The sequence below is a fragment of the Chlamydotis macqueenii genome, chromosome 26 (genome assembly GCF_036417535.1).
Source record: "Chlamydotis macqueenii isolate bChlMac1 chromosome 26, bChlMac1.mat, whole genome shotgun sequence".
Classification (NCBI taxonomy): domain Eukaryota; kingdom Metazoa; phylum Chordata; class Aves; order Otidiformes; family Otididae; genus Chlamydotis; species Chlamydotis macqueenii.
Window position 1 is genome coordinate 553,542 of NC_141581.1, and position 23,413 is coordinate 576,954.

A 23,413-nucleotide genomic window follows, 5' to 3' on the forward strand; every position below is an offset into this window, starting at 1 on the left:
CAGCTTTTAATCAAGAGCTTGCAGCTATTTCTGACCAAACTGCTTGTACTTCTGGTACTAAGGGGCAGTCTGATTTCTCCTTCAAAAATCCTATTTCCTACTCAGTTTTAAACACCCAGCACAGCCACGCTTGCTTCCCAGCACTCCTTCTCCAAGCAGCTGCGATTAGCAGTACAGCTTATCCACTCCTTGCGGCTTCCAACCACTGACTGCGATCCCACCGCACGCACACTTGAGCTGTATTGTCCTGCCTCGCCACGTGGCTCGGCATCATCCTGTAAAAGCGATTAACAGAGACAGGTCTTGGCTAAGATTGCCACCACAGGAAACGCAGTAACTAAAGTTCTCCCACAGCCTCTTGCTCTACCCGTGGCTGTGTCGTAGTTCAGCCCTGATCAGGACCAGACTACGCAGTGTGTTTCCAGGGCCAGAAAAAGTGGGGCTGTTTGTGCACTGAACAAAGCAATCAGCTTTCACAGAAGTTGAGCTTCCTACCACGCACATTTCTGAGCAGACAAAAAAGAATCCAGTGTCACAGTCCTGGCAGTTTTATGGGAAGGTTTTGCTGTTCATGTATACAAATGCTCAGCATCCCAGGTGAGTAACGGAAAGGGGTATGTCAGAAAATTAGATAAAAAAAAAAACCTCATTTGAACACAATGCCCTAAACCAGGAGCGTGGGCATCAGGGAGCAGCTCTCAGACACAGATCTTCCTGCTGGATTCCCTGCCACCAGCTGTGAAGAGCTCTGCTCCAGGAGGTAACAGCGATTCAGCAACCTGCGACCTGGATTATGTGCGAGAGATCATCAGCCCCTTGAGATGTTCCCCTGTTTTACGGCTTCACAAATTACAGCCTCCTTGACTCACCCCCGGGAGCGGGTGAGACCCAGCACAGAGCCCTGGAGACGCCCCGTGCACAGATTCTGCACTCACCACCTTCAGGCTCTGGTGCGGAAGAGGTGCCCTCAGCCCCTTACGGCCATCACGGATCACGCAGCTCAACTGGCCACGGTGGGCACAGCCCCTTCACGTCCCCTCTGTGGACGCGGGGATGCCAACACAGGGACTCCAGAGACCTGCCGCTCATTTTCTTTCTCCCAAATAACAGATATCAAATTTTCAGAGATCTTAAACGTATTTTGAAACCCAGCTTTGCTCAAAAAAGGGCAGAAGTGTTTTCTAGAGCTCTGTGTTCTCATTTCTCAACACAGGATTTTCAAGGCCAGCTTTACACATCTCACCTCGGTGACGGCTGCCTTCTTTGGTGCCAGACCTGCGGAGAGAAGGGAAGAGCATCAGTAAAAGTAGGGACATAAAAAAAAAAACAAAAAAAACAAAACCAAAACGCACCTCAAGAAAACAGCCTAACTCTTTGCTCTTTCAAGCAAGCTGGAAAGCCTTTAAAGCGGCTGGTTTTGCTCTGTTTTCAGTTTCACTGGTGCAGGAGTCTGAAGCGACAGGGGTCACCCGAACAATTTCATACTCAGGAGCACAAAGACGCACAACTTTTCCGAGCAGTAATTTTTCCTAGAGGCTTCAGGAGAGAGAGCTCCTGTAAACCCCCGTTGTACCGCGACGCCGAAGAGCCTGTTACACACAGGAGCCCAGAGACGCCTGGGAAGCTGCCTTCCAGCCACTCAGAAGGCACTTGCCAAACCACATTGATAATTGACTCTATTTATAGATGCCGATGTCCAAATATATCCCAGAAATGACTGCATCACTTATCTCTACCGCTGCCTTTGGGAGAAGCCGCCATCACTCCCTTACAGTGAACGGTGAGAAATGAGGATTTTGCCCGAAGCGCTCAGACACATAATCAGAGCTGGAAACACAGCCCCACGCCCTCCTCTAACGCGAGGCCACCTTTCCATTTCCTGGCACACCACGTTTGCAAGGAGCGACAGTGAGAACGGGCTCAGCTGCCACTGGCCCCACGAGGTGCGCGCTGACCGGCCGAGAGCCTGGCTTTTAACTGGGGTGACCGCTCCACCTCCTCAAATACAGCAGTGATGTTTCAGGGCTCGTTGCAAAAGGAACAAGAAGTTGGGCACAAGGGCAGCACGATGCTCTGCAGACGATAAAGCACTAGGAGAGCATCCAAAATATCTCAGGAAATACTCTAGACACCGGGAAGTAAAAAATTACAAACCCAACAAAACACCCTTGGAGGTCACAGGGGAGGTGGAACTGCTCTCGATCAGGAGCACTGAGGTTCTCTCACTGTCCGGTCACGGCAAACTGGGGATCCCCCAGTACACAACAGGTCTCCTCAGCGTGGTATTTTGAACTGAAAATGTGTCGTAAAGACAACACAACTTTATGATAGTTCAACAAAAAGCACTGCAACCAGGGGAGCAGGAGATATGGCACTGAGTGAGCACTTGGCTAACGAGCTTCCAGGGCAGGAGCTGGAGCAGCAGCTCAGGACCACAGAGGAACCCAAAGGGGCAACTGCTGCTCCAGGGTGAATGCTGGGAATCAGCGGGAACACAAGGCGGCCAAGAGGAACCCGGGCCACGGAGGCCACGCTCTCCCTGCCGCAGCCGCGACGGCTCTCCCGCTGCACTAATCTCGTTCCTGCACTTTGTCACAATTCCAGAGCAGGAGATTATCTTTAATTTTGTGATAATTACCACAAGCTGCTTTCATTCCCCGCTTCTAAGTGTCTGCTGCTGTACACGTACCAAATGTGGAATCAACACCAGCCACTTGCGCAAGGGAAAAGCACCGGAGGCGAGGAACTGGATCTCCAGGAGAAGTGGTGCTTTAGGTGGAGAAGGGCATCACCAGCAAACTCCCCACCTCCTCCCAAATCTGCTTTATAAAATCAACGTGTCTAGGCAGAAAATGAAAAAATCTTCCACTGGCTACTCGGTGCGCGGCTCTTGGCTGTGCTCATCTCAAACAAGCTGACAGATGGCCTTGCAAAAACTGATTTAACTCCAGCTTCGGGGGCTACCCAGCCACGAGACAGCGCTTGGTTTGCGGGGAACACGAGCTCTGCTGCGGGAGTTTCCAACACTTCACAAGCTAACTGGAATGATTCTTACCCGATGTGGTGCAGCTTAGGGAGGCTGCACTCAGAAATGTGACGGGCAGCTCTGGAAGGGGAGCTGGGATGAATTCCCAGCTTCCTGCCCTGCCTCCAGCTCGTGCCTGGGCTTTGCCGTGTGTTCCACGCACGCTTGACCTGCTGCCTTCAGTTCCTCTTCTCATCTGCGCGTGGCTTTGAGTCAACCCTACCCCGACGCTCCAGCTCCTCTGGAGCACACGGAGAGGCAGATTTTTTTCATAAGCCTCTACTCACAGCCACAGCCAGCCCCGTCCATCCCCGTTGCGATGCCGACGGCCCGCAGGACAGGGATGAGTTTACCCCTGGAAGCCCTCTGCACACGCAGTGTCCGACACAGAAAGGACTCGAGGTTTGGCTCCGCCGTGCCAGAGCAGCATAAGCCTGCACAAGATGAGATAACCGGTTCCTCCTCTTACACGATACACCGCGCCGGCAAACGGCTCTTCAGACCCTTTCAGGCCCTGCGCTCCCCGTTCACACACGCGCGATTGCTGCTCCCAGACAGCACAGCCCAACATGAGAATAAATTTTAAACACAAATAAAGGGGAAAAAAAAAACCTCACTCTGATCTCTTAAAGCCAGCTAAGGCAAGACGACAAGCAAACTCTCTTCGTTATAAACCCAGAGAGCCACGAGAGGCCTCTATCCACTGGAAAGGAATTTCTGAAAGTTTGCAAACATCCAGCAGAAATCTCATTTAAGATCTAATAAAGAAGTCTTCTTTATAAGGCATGTGTACACGCACACATATATATTTACAAATTATAGGTATTGGATGCTTTATGATGCTCTAGAGAAGTCAAAGCAAACGTGAGTAGCTGGTAGATTTGTCTGGACTCCTTTCTCTGAGCAGAGATGGTGCTGCACCCTCAACAGAAGCTGCACTTCACCGAAGTTGTTACAAGGAGCCAGGCAACGTGGCTGCGGCTAAAAACACGCGAGAGCACAACCACCACATCAGCTCCTCAGCCGGAGGCCGTGCCAGCACAACCCCTCCAAAAACACAACACGAGAGGCTTGCAGTTCGCCACTCGCTCTCGATCGGGGCGGCAGCAAGCGCAGTCAAACCCGGCTGGTTTTCAAAGGACAGCTCTCCAGAATCGCTGGAGCGGCAGGTCACATTTGTTGTTGTTGGGTGTTTTTATTTGCTCTTTGTTTTTAAGCTACCAAGCTGACAGCACAGCTGACATTGAGTACTAACCCAGCGTGACCTGCTCGCGAGCTGTGAAATCCTGACAGCTCACACGCCCGCCCGAAGGAGGCCTGGACCTAATTTTACACTTATTTGATTGAGAACAAGACAACGTGACACACCTGAGCAACCCACTTAGATGGTAAGAGGAGGTGAAGACTGCAGCCAGGATGCTATTATTTCTTGTCCGATCGGACCGCTCCAAACGCGGCCTCGCCTGGTCGGGTCGCTGCGCGGTGTGCAAACGCACGAAGAACCAGAGCACTGGGACACGAGCTTCGAAAGCCAAAGGCTAGACACGTGTAGCAGACGTGTCGCAGGTGAAACAGAGACAGGCTGGGAATGAAACGCATCCATCAGAAGAGCTGTTACGTCCTGTAAGGGACTGCTGATAAAATAAATTAAAATTACGGGGTAAGTGGGGAAGGCAGTTCAGAGAAGATGCCAGAAAACACATCTTGGCCAAGAAGCAGCAGCTGAACCAGCGCAGGCAGCCAGCCGGGGCTTCCCACAGAGCCAGTGCCAGGCCCTATCCGAAGGGAAAAGCAGAGAGCAACCTCTGAATTTCTTCTCGCACTTGGAACGTGCGGCTTCAGCTCCCAGCAGGCAGCACGCGGGATCAGGCGGCCCAGGGCAGCCAGAGGGGAGACAACGGAGCAGGAGCCGGACGCTCCGCAGCCTCCTGGAGAAGGCAGTTGTTTGCAAACGGCCCTTCCCAGGCATCCAGCATGACCTGCTTCTGATCAGCAAACACACCTTCTTCCCACAAAACACCACCATTTGTTTAGGATGAGGAACACCAAGTAAGCCGCAACACTAAATAAAAAGTTTGAGGTTTTTCCCCCTGTTAAATGCAGCACGTCTCTGCTGACCGCTCTGCGCCCTCCCTCTGCCACCGGAGAGCCTGTAGGAATAACAAGGACATTCTTGTAATATAATAATAAGAAAAGCAATCTGAGATAGATTCTGCTTGTTATATAGACTCTACGTACAGCTTTCACACCAAAAAATGCCTCAATCCTCCCTTGGAGCACTTGCTGGCGGAAAGAACGATTTCTGGGATCATCTATGCAAAGCTTGTGCCGGTTGAACGCAGCCGAAACTCTCCCTCCGTCGGCCCGTCCTGTCCAGCCCAGCACTCGGGCGAAGGCTCGCCCCATCCCGACAGGCGAGCACGGCAAAGGGGGGGACAGCCCCTGCAGCGCAGGCGGCTCCGTGCTCCTCGGGACAGTTCAGTCACCACCCAAAGGCCAGCAGTGAACTGCAGACAGACAGAAATGCTGGCAGCGCCGGTCAGAATTCAAACCGGACTGCCAGGGCAGCCAGAGGGAAGTAATCCCACTTAATCCCACCTTGGCCGCCCCGTCCCCTGCCCGCGCTGGCTGCCCACACCAGCTCCGCGGCCCATCCCGCCGCTTCAAGCACGCGGGAACCACCTCCGCTCCTGGAGGGAGGACGACATTTACAAACCACGATGCCCCACGCCAACTCTACGTGCCGTGCTCTTCCCCACGCCCTTTGGCTCGTTGATTTGAGCATAAACTCGTTAAAGAGAGGAACAGCTTGTACAGATTAAGGGAACAACCTTACTGTACCGGGGGCCTCGGGGCACCGCCGTGACACCGACTCCGCAGCAGTGGCACAGCTCGCTCCCTCCTTTCCGCTCGGGGCAGCTTCTGCCTACGAGCTCTTCAATTAACGGGGGACAGGCGGGTGGCAGGAAGCCTCCCAGCTCGCCCTGAGCCCCACAGCCCGTCCTGCCCCAGCCACCTCCTCCAGGTTTCTGCTGGAGGGTTTTGAACCCCAAACCCCAGAAGCACTGTCGCCGCTCCCTGCCAGCGCCCGGCAAGGACCAAGCGGTTTCAGCCCTGGGCTGCCCAAAGCACAGCACCCAGCTGCTGGGGCACCACCACTGCGAGGGACTCCCTCGACAGGACGAGGGGTGATGGCTTTAATCGAGAAGGAGGCAGATTCACACCTGATGTAAGGAAGACAATTTTACACTGAGGGTGGTAGCCCACTGGCCCAGGTTGCCCAGAGAGGTGGTGAAGGTCCCTTCCCACTCAAACCCCCCTGAGATTCTGTGAAAAGGATGATTTGCCAGTAAAGGCATCTAGCAGCCTATTTTATTTTTGTGTTTATGCAGAAGCTCTTTCTGCCTCAGCAACAAATCTCTTTATCCCAGCTCAGGAGCCGAAGATGCAGGCAGGGAGTTAACGCGTTCCTCCCTCCGCTGCAGGCATGGGACCGCATCCCGGGTGCGGCGCTCCTCGGGGAGCCACGCTGCTGAGCCAGGACACACCACGCTAACACGTCTCCCTGACAACTCACTAGAAAAGCGCTTACGGCACGGAAGCCCGACTACAGCGAGGAAGCAGCAGGACAAGACCAGGGAAATTAAATTTAAAAAGAGCTGATTTGTTTTCTTGTCTTGGATCAGCTGCATATAAAAAAAGACAATTTCAGAGTGCCTACCCCGAACTGTGTGACACAGCTGACAAAAAAGCAAAACAAAAATCTCATCAAGAGGAGCGCACAATAGCTGACACCCAGCAGCGGAAAAGGCTGCAGCCACTCGGCTCCGCATCCAGCTCTGTAATTATGCAATCCGGTGGGATGCGCAGGCGAACATCTGCTAGACGGGAAAGGTGCAGCCTTATCCGAACACAGCGTTCCCGCTCCCTTCCACGCCGCTGGTCACAGGAGGGCTGTGGAGCGGAACAACACGCCCTCCCCGGCACGTCCAGAGCAGGCGAGCGCGCTGCCTGCATGGGCGGTGGAGGCGGAATGGTGAGACGCTCCCAAGGCCAGGCACCCCGGCTACGGCGTTAGGGATGCCGGCCTCTTCCCAGCCTCTGGCTTCTCTCTTTATTACAATCTTCGAGTCCAAATCTGTCTATCAGAGTTCACAGCAAAGCTTGATTAGGATTAATTAGAGACAGCAAACGCTACAGCAGGACGTGCAACCTCTGCGGGACAGAGCCAGCTCTCTGCGCCTGCGATGACGTCCAGCCATAGTGGCACCACACTAAAACCACGACGCCGAACCAGAGCGAAGCCACACAGGGCTGAAGGACCTTGAAGTCACGTTCCTCACAATCATCCAGAAGACCCAGGGCAACATCCCGCTTCCCCCTTGGGTTGGCTCAGGGGTACAATAAGCTTTGCATCCCCTACCAGCAGGTCCCAGCCCACCCACCCCGCTCGCTGGCGCGTCTCCTGGCTGCTGGGAGAGCTGTAGCTCAGCAGCGAGCAGACGGAGAACCTCCTCTTGCCTTTCTAGTCGCCCTGCAGAAACACCAGGGACCCGAACGCAGTGCGTGACCCCAGGCAGCCCCTGGGACCCTCTGTGTGCGCTCAGATGGAATTTTCAGCTGCCACAAGGTCCCACAGAGCCATTTCCAAGCCCCAGGTCAGAGAAGCACAGACAGCTTTGCAAAAGCTTGCTCCAGAATTCACTTCCCTCCTTTGTTTTCCAAGCGTCACTGTCTCCTCGCCCGCAGGCTCCTCTCCAGAAGGATTCAGCACTCGGAACATGCGCGGTGTCCGTGCCGCCGTGCAGGGAAAGGATGCTTGTCCCCCGCTATGCTGCTCTCCAGGTGCCACTGAGAAAGGGGCAGAAGCGCGAGCTGGCTAATCCCAGGTCACGCACCGCTTGCCAGAGCCAGGGCAGCTGTCCTGCCCCAATTACACCGCGTTTGCAGCGCGGCGTGGCTCGGTGCTTTAGCTGCACGAGGCTTCATGTCAGACCGCAGCACCTCCCGGCCAGGCAGGGGCGAGCGCTGCTGAAGGTTCTCGCCCACCACCCGCCCTTCGCAGGCTCCCTTCGCAACACGCCGTCCCTGCCAGTGTACGCGCAATGCCGGTACTGGGCACGGGACAGGAACTGGTGGCAGGAAATAGGATAATTTCACTGTAGCCAATCCCTAAACTTCTTAAGCTGATAAACAGCACAGGCTATCACTACTGAGAGGGTAAAGTCCCCTCACCTGGAGAGCAGGAGGCCTTTGCACAACATCAGCCTGCTCACTTTACAGGGCCCTTTCTCCGGGCACCACTCCGAAGGACCTCGGCCTGTCTTGGGAGAGCCCTCGCAAGTCGAAAAATCACTCAAGCTGCTCACAGGAGCAGCGCAGCGGACTGTAAGCGACACGAGACAGCAACAAACTCTCCCCCCATCTTCGCTCTCACAGAGGGTTCCGCAGCCAACAGCCGGCACCTCCGATCCAGGATGGGTCAGGTTGTTTATCGCGTCCTCCGTTTACAAGTGTCTTCCTACAGACCTTACTTGACAGAGGGCTCACTCCCCTGCTCATTCACCACCAAGAATTATTCTCAGACTAAGTTACACTAAAATAGAAGAACACAACTCAAGACAGACATCTGCCTCCCCAAATTTTCCATTTTCTGACCTTCTAAGAGATGTTTTGAAGTCCAGTTACTACAGCCACAGCAGGTGAAGAAATCTACCTGAAGTTTCACAGCACTGCCTACCACAGCGCAAGGATACGGTTACCGCACCAAGCGCGGCTTAAAAACGGGGGGAGCTCCGCATCCCAACCAAGAGCAAACCAAAGCAGTTGTTTTGTCAGCAGGCCACCCTTCGCAGCTCATCCTGAAGATGCACCTGGACTGTTAGTGAGCGAGGTATTTCCTGCTTTACTCCGCAGCCAAAGCAGCTCGGCTAAATCCTCCAAGATTTAATTCCGCTCTTGCTAATGTCGCTTGACAGAGATTTTCCGGGGGTGCTCAAACACTGAAAGGGGATTTCAGAACGGGGTCGTGTACAGCATGCGTCACCGGATATAAAGTCCTTTTGCCAGGCTGCTCGCATCAGGCTGAGCAAGCTCTCCTTCACAGAACACTCCCAGGTTGCCAGGAGCGCTGCTGACAACGCTGCAGCAGGTCGGCATCGCGACGCTGAGGACGAGGTCTGGGTGGGAGAGGAGGTGGGGGACATCTGACTGCAAGCTGTGTCAAAACCAGACGTCAAGGTAAAAGCACCAGGCTGGATTTCTGGACCTGGTTTTCGAGCACGGGTTGTGACACGGCCCCTCAAAGAGCACGCCATCTACACAGTTCAGATGTAGTTTTCAAGTTGACCGGGTCCCACTAAAAGCACGCAGTCAAGAAGTCACGACAGGAAAAGCGGGCTAGTGACACATCTTTGTTTACGATGATCTACGAAATAAACCTGAGCTTCTGCTGCTGTACCAACTAGGAATTCAAGCTCCCAGCTGCACGCATGTCTCATCCGAGCTTGTACGGCTCCAAGCTATCAGATTTCTTGGCCTCATTCAAATTGATGACCCTGACTCACACGTGGCAGAAGGCCAGCTCTGGCTGGGGTTTTCCTGTGTCCCATCAGCGTGTCCTCTGCCCTCGTCCCTGCCACCCGCGCTGCCTGCGCCCTCTTCCTGCACCAGCACCACAGATCTCACGCAACCCATCCAAACCCTACGGCAAGCCACAGCGAAGGCTCGCCAGCTCTTCAGGAGCAGGCTCTGCTTAATCCACCCCAGCTTCTGCAAACCCTTTCCTCCAGATGGATCCTACCCCTCCCTGGACAGGCCAACACCTCCTCTCTCCCCCAGACCGAGAGGGCTGGTACCCAGGAGGGGTACCAAGCCTCCAGTGCTCCTCGCCTCCATCTTGCTCTGTGAGCAAATATCCCACGGAGACAGACCACAGACCTGCGCCGAGAGAGCGAAGGAAGACTTCTAGGGCAAAAGCTACCACTGCAAGGCACGGGGGGGCTGCAGGTTAAGAATAAATTTAAATTATCTCTCACCACTATGTTCTTTTCCCACCAGCCTTGCTAAGGCCGCGGCTGCTCTGTGTGGCTAGAACATTTCGGTTGAGTGCTCCTGCTCTGCTCTGACAAAGGCACCTGAACAGATGGAACAAAACAAGCCACAGCAGAACAAGCTCGAAAGATGAAGCGTGCTGCCAAAAACCGTAACTCAAAGTTTCAGCAAGTAGTGTCTCCTCTCCCTGGGATCCTGGCTGTAGCACGGCAGCTAGTGACTCAGCCATCAGCTGAAGATAACTTACCTAAAAAATAATGACATTTTAAAAACACTTCTAGAGCTCTTAGTAGGAAATACAAACAGGTGTGACACGAAGAGACAACTTGGTGTCTGTGCTGGGCTACAAGGGTGTTTCAGTTGCGTTGCAGCGAGGCCCACGGACAGCCTGCTCCAAACCAGGCTGAAGGACCGGCTCCTCCCGGCACTGACCTGCAGCCTGCCCAAAAGCTGGGCCAGTAAAGCAGCTTCCCCAGCCCGGCCCGGAGGATTCGCACTTGGAGGACGAGCCAGGCGTTTATTACTTCTGTTTAACCCAGGGCAGCTATGTCCATTTATTTACTTACTGGGGAATAAGCTCTGCTCCAGCCTCTCTCCAGGTTCGCGTCCCAGCTAAAGACGCAAAAGAACAGAGAGTAAAACCCAAAAGAGCACTTAGGTTCCCAGGGCGCTGCGCAGGCAGAACTGAGCCACGGGCTGTCCCCAGACACTCCAGATTTCCAGCACCATGTTCCTCGCGCACGTTCGCACCCCATTCAGCTACAAGCCCCTCTGCAGGCAGCAGCACTGGCTGGGCTTCAGAAGAACGCAGACCACGGTCATCGCTGAGCTGTGCGCCAGCAAGGGCTGCCCTCACCCTTTGCATCCTGCGCTTTTACCACTGGCACGGGATACAGGAGCGATCGAGTCTTTCTGCAGTGATTTGTGGTTTCTAGGACATGTTTGACAGCAGGCTGTTACTAGGGGAAAGAAACCAAGCTACTGTGGAGCTGAGGCACAGCCAGATGGGTCAGCTCCTTACACAGCTTTCGGAGCCCCCAGCTCTTGAGCTGGGGGTTTCAGAGCAGCCCCGCTCCAATGAGAGGCATTCATTAAGCATCTCTGGGAGGACGGCCGAGCCTCTCGCTCAAGTTTCTCCTCCCAACTCAGCTGGTAGCTCCGTTTCATGATGGTGGTACACTTTGTGGGGTGGGAGGAGCAGAGACAGAAGCGTGCGGTAACGCACGCCCAGCAGCTCTGTAACAGCCCTCGACGGGGAATGTAAGATACGCAGGGCTGACACGGGAAGTCCCATGGCGTAAACTCGACGTGTCCTGGCTCCCAACCCAATAATCTTCTCCCAGACCAGATGGCTCGAGCCTACAGATCCGTGCCCACCAAGCAGCAGGGCTCCTCCAGCCTCACCAGTGGGAGATGTTAACGGGTGAGTTATTTTTGCAAATCACAGCAAAACGGTAACTTCCAGGCTTAGAGCAGTCAGGTTCTGACGGCGTTCCATGGGAAGAGAGGAGCAGAACCACCTCGTAGACACTGCGTGCCATTTACGGACGGACCTGCCCACGCTCTGAAGCTGTGGATCTGGCAACGCTTCTGGGCTTCCTCTTCACCAAGACGGGTGCGTTGGTTCTACCAGAACTCAAAGGCCACCCCTAAGGCAAAGGACGTTTGCAGACCATTATCTTGGCAAGTCAAACAACCAAAGCAGGAGGTCCCATGGAAAACATGAAGAACAGGTGGCACTTGCCATTCTCCCTGCCATATTTTCCTTTTGCCTTTAGGTGAGCAGCTGCCATTCAGGCACATCTCATCCCTCCCTCCCGCAGCCCTTGGATTAAGTCATTTCTCACCTCACCCTTACAGATTAAGTTGTTTTTCACCCCCCTCACAGGAAAACTTGCATTTAAATTTCGTTTTTTTTTCAGATACTGTAAGCACCCACCTCGTTCCTATAGCTTACGGTTTGCTTGTCACTTCCAGCCTTCTTGCTCTCCTAGTTTTCAATTTAGAAAAAAAGGTTCAAAATAAACCCAATCTTTGTGTTTTAAAACCTGGGAACTGGGGACGCCACAGCATCTCTCCAAGATCAGTTACCAGCCTTCAATCTCAGCACCTCGTGGAAGTTCCTTGCCACCCTGCCAATACGAACCCAGAGCTCACACGCGTTAAATGAAGTTCCTCCCAAATGACCACGTTCGCTGCAGTGAGGGAGCCCTGACAAGCACTGCACGACCAGCTCTCTGTCTCAGGAGGGTCTTCAACTTCATACCAGCCTACATCGGCCAGCTCTGCCAACACAGACGGGCAATCCAGGTTATTACACCGAAGTGAAACCGGTAATCGCTGTCTGTAACTGAAATATAACCATCTCGTCTGACAGAGCGCCCACACCTTTTGCTCTAAGGACAGACCCACGTTTACCAGGACTTTGAGGCTCTCTGCAAGGGAGCTGCAGTGGAGATTGCAATTATAGAGAGGAGACGCATGGGGCCGGCCCGTGATGGAGCTGCAGGAGCAATTAGCAGTTTCAGGATGTTTGCTCCTTCAGCTTCTCATTTTCTTTAATAAGCATTTTCTGGCATTACCAGCCTAGAAGCCTCCTTCTCAAAAGAGCGTCCTAGATAGTTAATCCACCAGTGACTCCTGCTTAATACCAAAATGAAGACAAACATCCAGCCCTCTGAGACAAAGGTGGAAAAAGATTACGTCATCATTTCTTTTCCACCCAAATTAATTTAAGCTCGAAGAGATGTTGGGTTGAGAGGAAGCATCCTGGAATTAAAAAAACCCAGCCAACCAAAACAGTACGCATCCCAAAAGCTACAAAATGCAGCACAATACGCAGCCCCTAGGAAAACACAATTATCCTGTAACGTAAGTTAGCATTAGAGGAAAAAAAAGTAGTAAATTAAGCAAAGGCAATTGTTAGCTTTCCAGATTTCAGCTCTGATCACTGAACAAACAGTCCTTACCAACACAAAAATTACCCTAACATGTGCTATTGAAACCCATAAATCATCACCACCTGTTAGGCCAAACTGGAAAACTCTGCCCGATTTCGAGATGCCACCTAGGCACAGGTTTGCTCTGTAACCGAAGAGCACGCCATTTAGTGTTGACAAGCACAGCTTCAAGCTGCTGTAATTTTCTGCTGTCTTTCTTCCAGCTTTGAAGTCGGGGACTGTTTTACATCTCTATCATTCACATTTCTGCCAGGAAATTCTGTGCCGTTTTGTACGCTGCCCCCATCAACACGCATCCAGACAGATGGCGAGAGCGGCGCCGAATACATAGAGAGGAAAACTGTCAGTGTAAAGACAACACCCGTTTACAAGTGACATTTAAAGAGAAGACGAGCAGTGTCAGGTATTACATCTGCCCTCTCGGCGGCGCGTAGGCCTTCTGATCACGTCACCCCTTCCTCTTGGTGCGGGGCTGCGCACGCTGCAGAACCGGCTGCGCGGGCAGAAACTGCGAAATCAAGAAATCTGAGAGAACCAAGTCCCACATCAGCATCTAAATGGAGCGGCTGCCTGCGTGAAGTGCCGTCAGGCACGCGTTCAGGGAAGGAGCACTCAGCCGGATGATGATTTTAGCCAGCTGCCTCCCTTTGAAAAATGCAGCGATGGACAATTTTGCCTTGAAAAATCCACAAAATTTAGCCCATCAGATGTGCAGAGAGGCTATAGATGTGCAGCAGCTTTGTCATCAGCTTCCGCACCCTGCCCATACGAGAGGCTCCGGTGATATTTCGCTTGTGCCGAGGTCACAGAGAGCACTAAGGCACAGGCAGGTTTCCCTCCCTCTTTAGAGCAGTTAGCAGAGCACCATCGCTTCTGCCCCACGTTAGTCCTCCCTCCCCACACATTAACTAGCACGCTAAACACCAGCGTTGCAAAGCCAGAATGAAGTTTGGTTCCCAACCCCATGCGTAGAAGGGAGGCGGGCATCACGCAGGAAGGAACCAGGCCACCCGGCCGGCGGCAGTGGGACACTCCACCTAATGGCCTTCGTTTTGCTCTGTAAAACTGAAACTTGTGTTTCTAGGCCTTACGCCACGCCTGAAGGTTTGTCTTCAGTCCCTCAGATCTTCAAGCCTTTAGGTAAAACCAACGGATATCAGACGACGCTTAGGCCAAGCTGGGCTGCAGGTTCTGGGTGGCCAGAAGCGGACCCACTCTGGACAGAGTCGTAACAAAGCCAGGCAGGCTCCAAGAGCAGAAAACAGGCATGTCTCACCCCAGCTGCCGTAACCCGCCCTCGTCCACACAGAAGCAAGCGGCACGTGCTGCTCTCGGTGTTTCCATCACCAACGTGCACGGTGACAAGATCAGCTGGTCTAAAGTACAGCAGCCCGCCACGAGCCTTGCCACGTGTCTTGAGCTTCGGAAAGATTTCACAAAAGTCTCCCAGAACTTGCCAATTACACAAAAATCTTGTTCAAGTGCTCGGAACCCTTTGTGAGCTGTACCGATGTGCCAACCAAAATGGCTCTCAGTGCTCAGGTTGCTCAAATCGGTGTAAAGTGCCCTTAATTACCTGGGCTGTACAGCCCTGAACGAGAAATGAAAATCCATACGCAGCCCTTCTAAACTCAGCTCTAATCACTGGAGGGCTGAAGGGACTGGCATCAGAAAGGTGTTCACACAGGTATTTACAAAATCACCGGAGGAAAACCAAGCAAACAGCCAAGAGCTCAGGAGGGTGCTGTTAACTTGCCCTTTAAATGAATGCCCTTTAAATGAAATCAGAAATTCCACCCTAAAAAATAACTGGCAACACCCTGAAGCCTTTCATTTCACACACAGAAAAACACTATTCTGCTCTACGGTTGGACAGATTTTTTTTTTTTTTAGTAAGTAATAAACGAGCAGAAAAGCCCACAAAGACCACAAACGCTCTGAAGGCAGAAAGCACGGCAAAGGCTGTCCCACCTCACTGACGCCCTGCCGCGCACGCGCCTGGGACCCTCCCACCCCGCAGAAACGGGAGGAGAGCAGCGGAAGATGACCTGCATCACTCTTGTTTTAAATATCAGGCAGCATCACTTTCATTCCACCTCCCTCAATCTCCCCCGCCGTTCCTGCCCCACGCAGGAGGAGTGGATCCAGCCTTAACCGGGGGGGCAGGAAGGGACACAGGCTTCACGCACAGACTCGCACGGGACTGCCTTTGCAAACGATGCTCTTGGACTGGAGATTACGTGCAGTTTTCGTGTCAACTCCATCAGGTTGTGCAGCGGCTGAGAACAGCAAACTCCAAGGGGAAGAGAAGTATAACCGGCAATTTAAACATCATCCTGCCAGGCTGCAAATGAAAAGGCAAAATAATCTCAACTAATTCTGCTTTTGCAGAGTGACAACCTGGTCACTCGTGCGGTCTGACACGTTCAAGACCATTTTGATGGGCAGCATCCCATCATGTCCCGAGTCTGAATGACATTAAGGACAGCCTTCCACCAGCAGCCCTGCCAAACGACCACGTGAACTCAGCCACCCCATCTCAAAAGCAGCAGATCTCTTTGCCTCCTACAGAAAAACACGTGAAACAGCTGGGGAACTACTCTGAGTTACTAAATTCAGTGAAAGAGTAGGGACCCAACTGGCTCCCAGCCCAGCACGCCCCTTCCTCTGCTGATGAGCTGCCTTTCCTCCGGCAGCTCAGAGCTGGCTGAGGTCGAAGCACTCCCAGATCTTCTGGAGAAGAAATTAGGAGGCATCTACCACGGTAGAGGAACCTAGAGAACTTGAATTTAAAGAGTCAGTAGTTTGACAGAGCTTCATCAGAGAAGGGACCACCAAGTTCAAACAGAGTTTTTAACTACCCTGGCTACACGGACCCTCAAAGCACAGAGAGCTCATTTCGGAGGAGCCGCCAAGCCCCGTGCGAGAGCACCACTCAGCAAGCGCCCAGCCACCGCAGGCACCAGCGGGACCGCTGCAAACCCAGAAGCGGTAAAGTCTTAACAGCAGCAGCAGGAGCACAAGGCAGAAGCTGAATTAAACACCATTCCCCTGGGCTGGGACAGATTTAACGTTGTGCAGCAAAACGAAATGCAGTGTTTGAGCTACTTGGAGTTTGACCGGTACCAGGCTCCCCACCAGCGCCGTCCCAACAGCACGCTGCTGTGTTTTCATGACTGCAACCAAGGCAAAGCTGCCCTCCTCTTATGATCCACTAATTCCTGGGAGTTCAGGAGACTGAGCTGCTTCACACAGAACACAGACACGAGCCGGTTGCATGTGGCATTCCCACGCTCAGCTAATCTCCAGCCCCGTTCAGCAGCAGCAGCGGATCTGCCCAGGGCAGCCTCGTGACAAACCCCGAGCCGCGACCCCACTCCCTCTGCCGGACCAGCGAGCGCCGCGTGCAGCAGGAGCAGCTACGGGTGTGCTACCACAACGTGGGCCCCGCTTTCCAAACGCTACTCCCGCAACGGGCAGCTCTGCCACGCTGCAAGCGCCAGAGAAGCAAACAGGCCTTTTCCAGCTTCTCTTTTTTTTTCCCAGGACGCCTTTCCCAGCCTCTCCAACAGCAATTTCTACCGGAACGTGCGGATTCTGCTAATTACAGAGGAGATGAGGACTGTGCCCCCTCAGTGAGGCTGCGAAGTGTTTTACACTCCTCACACCAAAGACAAACTGTACAGGCAGCGAGGGGACACCGCAAAGTTCGTTTTCTGCAACTCCAGATCCAGCGGCACGGAGCCGCGCGGTATCCAGAGGGACAGCTCTTCTGACGCTCCTGTGCCAGAGGTGCAGCTCTACGGAACACGCAGCCTCGACGCTCCAAAATAACGCTGCTGTTCTCCACACGTTGTAGTAAACACTGACTCTCTAGTCGTACGCATTTGTATTTTTTTTAAAACAGAATTAGGGAAGAGCAGTGGTTTTGGTGTGCTCAAAGACAGCTGGAACAGGAGCAAGGACGCTAACTCACACGGTGAAACACTTGCAGCCTCTCCCCAGAGCCACCAAATGATGAAACAAGTCACGGCCAACAGCGACCAGTGGCACCGGAGGGGCCACGAGCATCAGGGCAACCGAGCACAGTGAAGCCTCCAGATTTCCTGGCCGCTGCAGTGCTACCCTGACTCAGCCTGGGTTATTCACCGCAAGCCAGCGCAAAACCCACACGTAAGCTGGGGAAGCCACAAGAACACATGATGGAAGAAGACAACGCTTAATTAGGGGTTGACAGCATCTTCTGCTTAAATATGTGGGTGAGAAGAGACGAAGCGACAGAAAACCTGCTTCCATCACTTTTAGCTTTTTAATTACAGAAAACGTTTCCCAGAAAGTCCTGAGGTTAACTCAGCTACTGGCACCACTGAAAGACTCCAGCAAACAAGGCCAGGCTGCCTAGGAACAGATCATTTCTAGGGCCCAGCTAAAGAAGGAAAAGCCCCAGCATTACCTTGTTGTCCTTGGCTCCTGTAGGGCTGTCGGGAGAGGCCAGGCTCCCTCCCAGGGACGCAGCCTGCGTTATCCGGAGAGGAGGGGGAGAGCCTGGGAAAGCCAGCAATGCTTTTCCTTTCGGCAGCTCCCCGGGCGGTAGGTGAGCGACGCCAGGCTGCTCTGCTGAGAAGGATCTAGCCAAAGCTCACTTCACGCAGGCCACCAGCTTGTTTTTTTTTCACACGACCTTCCTCCTTCTTGCACTTTTGTTGTTTCATTTCAGCATTGAGCGGCCTTTCCTTTCCAGTCCCTCGCGGGGCCTCGATTTACCTTCCTGCTGCGCTGCTGCTGGTTCAGCGCCACGGAAGGGACGGGAAGCGCGGGGCTGCGCATGGCGCGCGTTCCCATCGCAGTGAAACGCAAGGAGCCGCACTCGCTTACTGGATGAACACAGAGGTAGCAAACACGGAGAGGGTGCTTGTGCCAGGAACTCTGCTTCGCCAAAGACTTACAGGAAAGTGAGAATATTTCGCTCCTTTCAGTTTCACCAGCCACAGACGGGTTTAGAAATGGCCAAACACCACGCAGGCATCGCCTCACTAGCAGCTAGGGCTTGGCACCTGCACAACGCTGTAAAAACAGCTTCTGCCCGGCCCCTCGGACACGGTCACAGACATCCGGCCTGGCGCGACCAAGGAATTTTGTTCTTGGGCACATTCACAAGGCGACCCAGCTCGCAGGCCTAGAAGGCGACACCTCGGGAGGTAGCTGGAGGGAAGCGACGCTGTCAGCTGCGTCACTGAACAAACTGAATTTAAAAAGGACTACCAGAAATTTTGGTTACAGACCAGGAAAGGCTTAATGAGAAAAAACAAACATACCTAGGCCTCCTACAGCTCTGCTGCTGCTTCTGAGCTTAAGCGTACCGTCACCCCTCTCCCCACACACACATCTGGAGACCAAGGCCCCCGCTTTACACTTCCCGAGGCCTAGAGAGCACGCCTCAAAACCGGCAGCCCGCTCCAACAGCTGCTGCTCCCGCCAGCTCTCCCGGCACCACAGGCTCCGTGCAGCACCAGGGTGGGCGCACCCATGGGATCAGACCACCTGGGCGGGGCAGGACCTGCCTTGGCTCCCGCTTTCCTGCGGCCCAGCTGCACCAGGGAGCACCTCCCACGAGCGACACAACCAGCAGCTCTGTCCCCGCGCTGCTGGCAGGAGCAGAGCGTGCGAACCGGCCCGCTGAGGGTCGCTCCCACCTGAACGCCGCCAAACCCTTCCTGCGCTGGGAGCCAGCAAACATTTCACCTGCCGGGCGTCTGTAGAGTAATCCTGGCCTACAGGAATACGCTTTGTAGCCCAAAAGGGTGAGCGAGAATAATCAAACGTGACAGGGTGTAAGCCGCACGCGATGAGGAGCGCTCTCCAAACCCGTGTCAGGGTATCGCACGGCCGTGGCAGACCTATTTCTGGATTTGAGCGGCTGCGATTGAACGACATGCTCATGAAGAAAAGCGAGCGCTGGAATTCCTGCTGCTGCTTTCCAGGCTGCAGCCACCTTGTATGGGAAAACCATATTTAATAAGATTATGCATCTGGCAAGAGCCCACAAAGGTCATGTCAGTGAACCACTTCAGCAACTGCTCCCAAGCGATGCGCTGCTCACACCAAACCCGCTCAGGTCGCTCCCCGAGGAGCCCTCCCGGAGACGCCCCGTGAGCTGCCCAGGCGGATCCAGCAGCGCTGTCGCGGGCTGTTGTATGCAGGTCGCTGCCAAATGCGAGTTAATGAAAATGAGATTAATCATCCTCCATCCCCGGTTCCCAGGGGTGCGCTCTCCAGCCCTGACACCCACACAGACCGGCTCAGCACCCGTCCGGGCAGCGCCCAGCTCCCCCTGCCCTGCACAGCAAACAGGCCCCAGCCTTCCAGCTTCTCCCTTTTTTCCCCAGCCGATTCACATCTTAAAGGACAATTAATTTGCCAGAGCAGCCCAAGTTCTATTTTCATTGCCTTCCTCCTTCCCTGCAGCGGAGCTGTGACTTATTGACTGTGAAGTAACTGCGGGGTCTTTAGAAGTTCAGGGCGCTGGGTGTTTTTCTGCCTGTTCTTGCCGAGCTGACTCCCTCCGTCATCATCTTCGCTAGCAGCGTTTCACAGGAGAGAGGCATGTGACACCCAACTAAGCTGTGAACTATAATCATGCCGGGGATGATGTTTACATTTGATTTTTCCTCAAGCTGATAAGCTCTCTCCAATTTCCCTCTCCGTCACATTGGTATGGATTGAACTGCTTGCGCCCCGCGGGGCGGAATTCTTCTCTTATCTCTAATCTGCTCGCTGGAAAAATTGCTTCCAGCAACCCTTCGAAAGTCACTTCAAAGTTATCACAGCAAGGAGGGAAGAGCCGCCATACCACTCTTCGTCCGTCGCAATCGCCTCTCTCCCAGCGCGCCTGGCAGACGGCCTTACAGGTGCCGCCAGCACCCGGCACGCCCAGCGCCGCGGGCCGGGGCCAGGGTCTCTGCTTGGTGAACCCCAGCTCCGGAGGCGGCGAGACAACTGGAGAACAAGAGCATAAACGCTCGTTAAACCCTTTCAGCTCCCTAAAGCAGAGAAACTAAACCCTGACAAACGTGTTGGAAGCTGCTGCCTGGGCTCGCAGCCGTAAATGGTGGGCAGACCGACCCACGTAAAAGGAGACGTGAGAAGTGGAAGTAAGCGGGCTGAGAATTCCCACCGTCGCAAGGAGATGGCAGAGCCCAGCTTTGCCATCGGTTCCGTACCAACGGCTCCCCTGGCCAAAACCATGTCCCCAGACCTTCCGTCTCCAGGCTGTGCCCAGGCAGAGGGATGCTGATGCGCCTGCTCCTCAGCCGGCTGTTTCTGGGGTCGGGGCAGCACAGCCGGAATGACGACGGTGTCACCCGTCACTCTGCACGCACACTGCCTTCGCGCCTGCCGCCAGCTCCGCTACCCGCACCAAAACCGGCACACAGCCCCTCGCGCTCCCCGCAGCCCCCATCCAGGGCAGGAGGGCGCGGATTCGGGGGAGAGGCACAGCAGCCATATACACGCAGCAGATTATGAAATTCCCTTTCCAACCATAGCGGTTACAAAACTTTTAAAAAACCTCAACGCTGGGTTCTCGGAAAGGGCCAAATTTGTGCTCGTGCACAAGCCCAGCTGCCGGCACTAGGCAAGGTTTTCCCCCTCAAAGCATTTCACGAGACGGCCAAAAGCTCCCTTCGGAAGACTCTCCGTGCCTTAGGTCAGCCTGCTGTCAAGGCTTCCCTAACTGTCAGCCCCTCTCCTCCACCCTGTTTTACTCCTGCGCCAGACCGACGGGTTCCCCTCTCCATATTTACCGAGCGCTTGGGGAAGGTCTTTGCTGACCCAGCCCTCGGTCTGGATTAACCCCGCCACACTCGCTCAGCGCGAGCGCAGCACGCAGCCGGCCTCGCTCTCCGACAAAGAGCCGAGGAGCAGATTGTGACTGCGCAGGGAATCCTTCACCACCGGCACAAGCGCCGAGGTGAACGGCACAAAGCGCCTGGACGGGCGCGTCACGAGCAGCTCACCCTCTCCGCTGCCGCTCCAGAGAGCGGCAAAGGCATCAGTGCTGCAGGCGCTGCACTGGATTTGTCACCGTCAGCTTTGAGACGGTCAACAAAACAGGACAGCGTTCCACACAAACCCCTTCTGCTCCCGGGCACATCGCTCTGGCGTATGGCATTCCATCTGCCGCAACGAGGGCCACAGAACGCGTCGGCCGGCAGCCCCGACTCCGGACCCGCAGCACAGCCCGCCCCGCGTGCCAGTACAGCCGTGCCTTCGCGCACGGCCCACCGAGGGCCACCTCCGCCCCCCAGGTTTTGTTCTCTCCCAGAAAATACTTGTTAGCCATCACACGCCTTGTCCCCAGCCCTCCCGCGAGCTCCAGCTGCAAGCACGGCTCAGGCCGAGTGACACAATTTGGACGCCACCCAAGTAAGGAGTAAGCAACCTGACTGGAAAAATCAAAGCATCGGTGAGATTACTGGCTCCGTTTCATCTCTTTTCCTAGCAGTGTAAGATGAGACAGCCTACAGCTTTGTAAATTCAGATTCACTTGAAAGGGGAAGAAAACCACACATTCCCCGCTTAAACCCCTCCTGAGCAACAGTTTCACAGCCACTTTGTCTAGTCCCGAGCCACAACCCTTTACCCCCCCCAAAAACCAGGAGGGTGACAGAGAAATCAGAAGGATAAACAATATTTTAATTGTTCACCGGCAAGAAGCTCTCCCTTTCGCTCCCTCAGCATCACGAGCCGGAAGCCCACCAGCCGCACCACGCCGCGCGGGGAGCACGCTCCTGAAAAAAGTGGTCGGAGCAGCGGGCGGGGAGCGGGCAAGTCACGCTGCATGCGACCGGCCCCTCCATTTTCCCTGCAGCACCGAGGAAGCGAAGCAGAACGGCCGGGCACGGCTCGCCACTTACCGACCTCTCAGCACCTTCCCAAAAATCCACACGGTACATCCAGCCCGCCCGGCGACGCCTCTGAAGCGGCCACAGCTCCCGCTGCGGTCCGTTGGTTTTCAGAAGATCCAACGGTCCCGGTTTACCGGCCCGGAGCCGCGGAGATCGCCGTCACACGCCGGCCACAACCCGCGCGCCTTGGAGCGGGCTCCGATCGGACTCCGGGCTCCGGCGGGCGCTGGGGAGCCCGCGAAGGAACGCGTGAACCCCCACAGCCCAGCGGGGCCCCCCGTCAGGCGCAGAGCTCGGGCGAGCGGTTTCCAGGCTGTTAATGAGCTATTAATTATCAGGCGGCAAAAGCGGCGGTGGGCGCAGCCCCACAAACCCGCCCCTGCCAGCCGAGGAGCCCCGCGCCCCCGGTTCAGGCTGCCCGCGGCGCTCTCGGGCCTGGGCCTGGGCCCGCTCCCGGGCAAACCCCCCACCCCGGCCGGCCTAGGCCCCGCACCCTGCCCCGGTGCGTCCCGGGCCCGGGGGGCGGAACCACTGCGGGCCGCCGCGGGGGGGGGCCTGGACTGAACCACTTCGACCCCCCTCCCCCCGGACCCCCCCGGGGGATACAAGGCACACAGGGGAGGCCCGGCCGGGCGGTACCACTCAGACTCGCCCCGGGGAGGTGCAGCCGGGCTAAACCACTCTGGGCCCGAGGGGGAACGGGGCACGGGGACACGCACTCCGGGGGGAGCTCGGCCGGGAGCGGCCCCGCGGGGACACGGCGACCCGCGGGGGAACACGCCGGGGAGCCCGGCCGAGGGTGCGCGCAGCCCGTTACCTCCTGCCGCGTCCGGTCCCCCCACACCGGCCTCCGGGGTGATGGCACCGGCACCCGCCACGGCCGAGCCTTCCGCCTCCTCGGGCACCTCCAGCTCCATGGCCGCCGCGGAGCGGGGCAGGGCAGCCCCGGGGCAGGGCAGGCCCGCGCCCGCCGCCGCCGCGCTCCTCCCGGCTCCGGCCGCCGCCGCCGCTGAGGAGACTGGGAACGGCGGGGACCATAGAGCGCGGGAGGCGCCGCGGCTAGACACGCCCCAGCGGAAGGGGCGGTGGCCAGCGCCGGAAGTGGAGCCGTCCCGTTCCGCCGGAGTTAATCGCGACGCGGGGGCTGGCTGTCGCGATAGTCCGCGGGCTGCGGGACCGGGACCGGGACCGGCTGGAAGGCGCAGGGAGAGGGGCGGGGAGAGGGGCGGTGCCCAGCCCACCACAGAGGGGCGGTGCTCCCGCCGCGGGGGGGGCGGGGTCTACCGGTCGCCATGGCAGCGGGGGCGGGGCTCCGGCGGGGCGGGGCGGGCAGGTGTGCGGGCGCGGCTCGGCCCCTAGCCCCGGATCCCCGAGACCGCGGCACCCCGAGACCCCGACCCCCACCGCCCCCGGCGCCCCTCTCTCTGGCTCCGGCGGGACCGGAACGCGCCCGGTGCCGAGCGCCGCGA

At 55.7% G+C, this 23,413-nt stretch overlaps 1 protein-coding gene across 5 annotated transcripts in view; it reads right to left on the bottom strand.

The window, feature by feature from the left end:
- Positions 1-22,998, bottom strand: part of PIP5K1C (phosphatidylinositol-4-phosphate 5-kinase type 1 gamma) — a 43,048-nt gene extending 20,050 nt beyond the window's left edge. For 4 of the 5 annotated variants that reach the window (XR_015261134.1, XM_086767116.1, XM_086767117.1 and 1 more), the window contains exons 1-2: positions 22,762-22,998; positions 1,244-1,275 (exon numbers count right to left, since the gene is read on the bottom strand). Coding sequence is in view for 4 of the 5 variants with exons in the window: in XM_086767116.1 (XP_086623242.1) it covers positions 1,244-1,275; positions 22,762-22,861 (132 nt within the window). In the remaining variant the exon portion in view is untranslated. The remainder of the gene's footprint in view (positions 1-1,243; positions 1,276-22,761) is intronic. The other variant, XM_086767119.1, reaches the window with a different exon arrangement.
- Between the last annotated feature and the right edge of the window lie 415 nt (positions 22,999-23,413).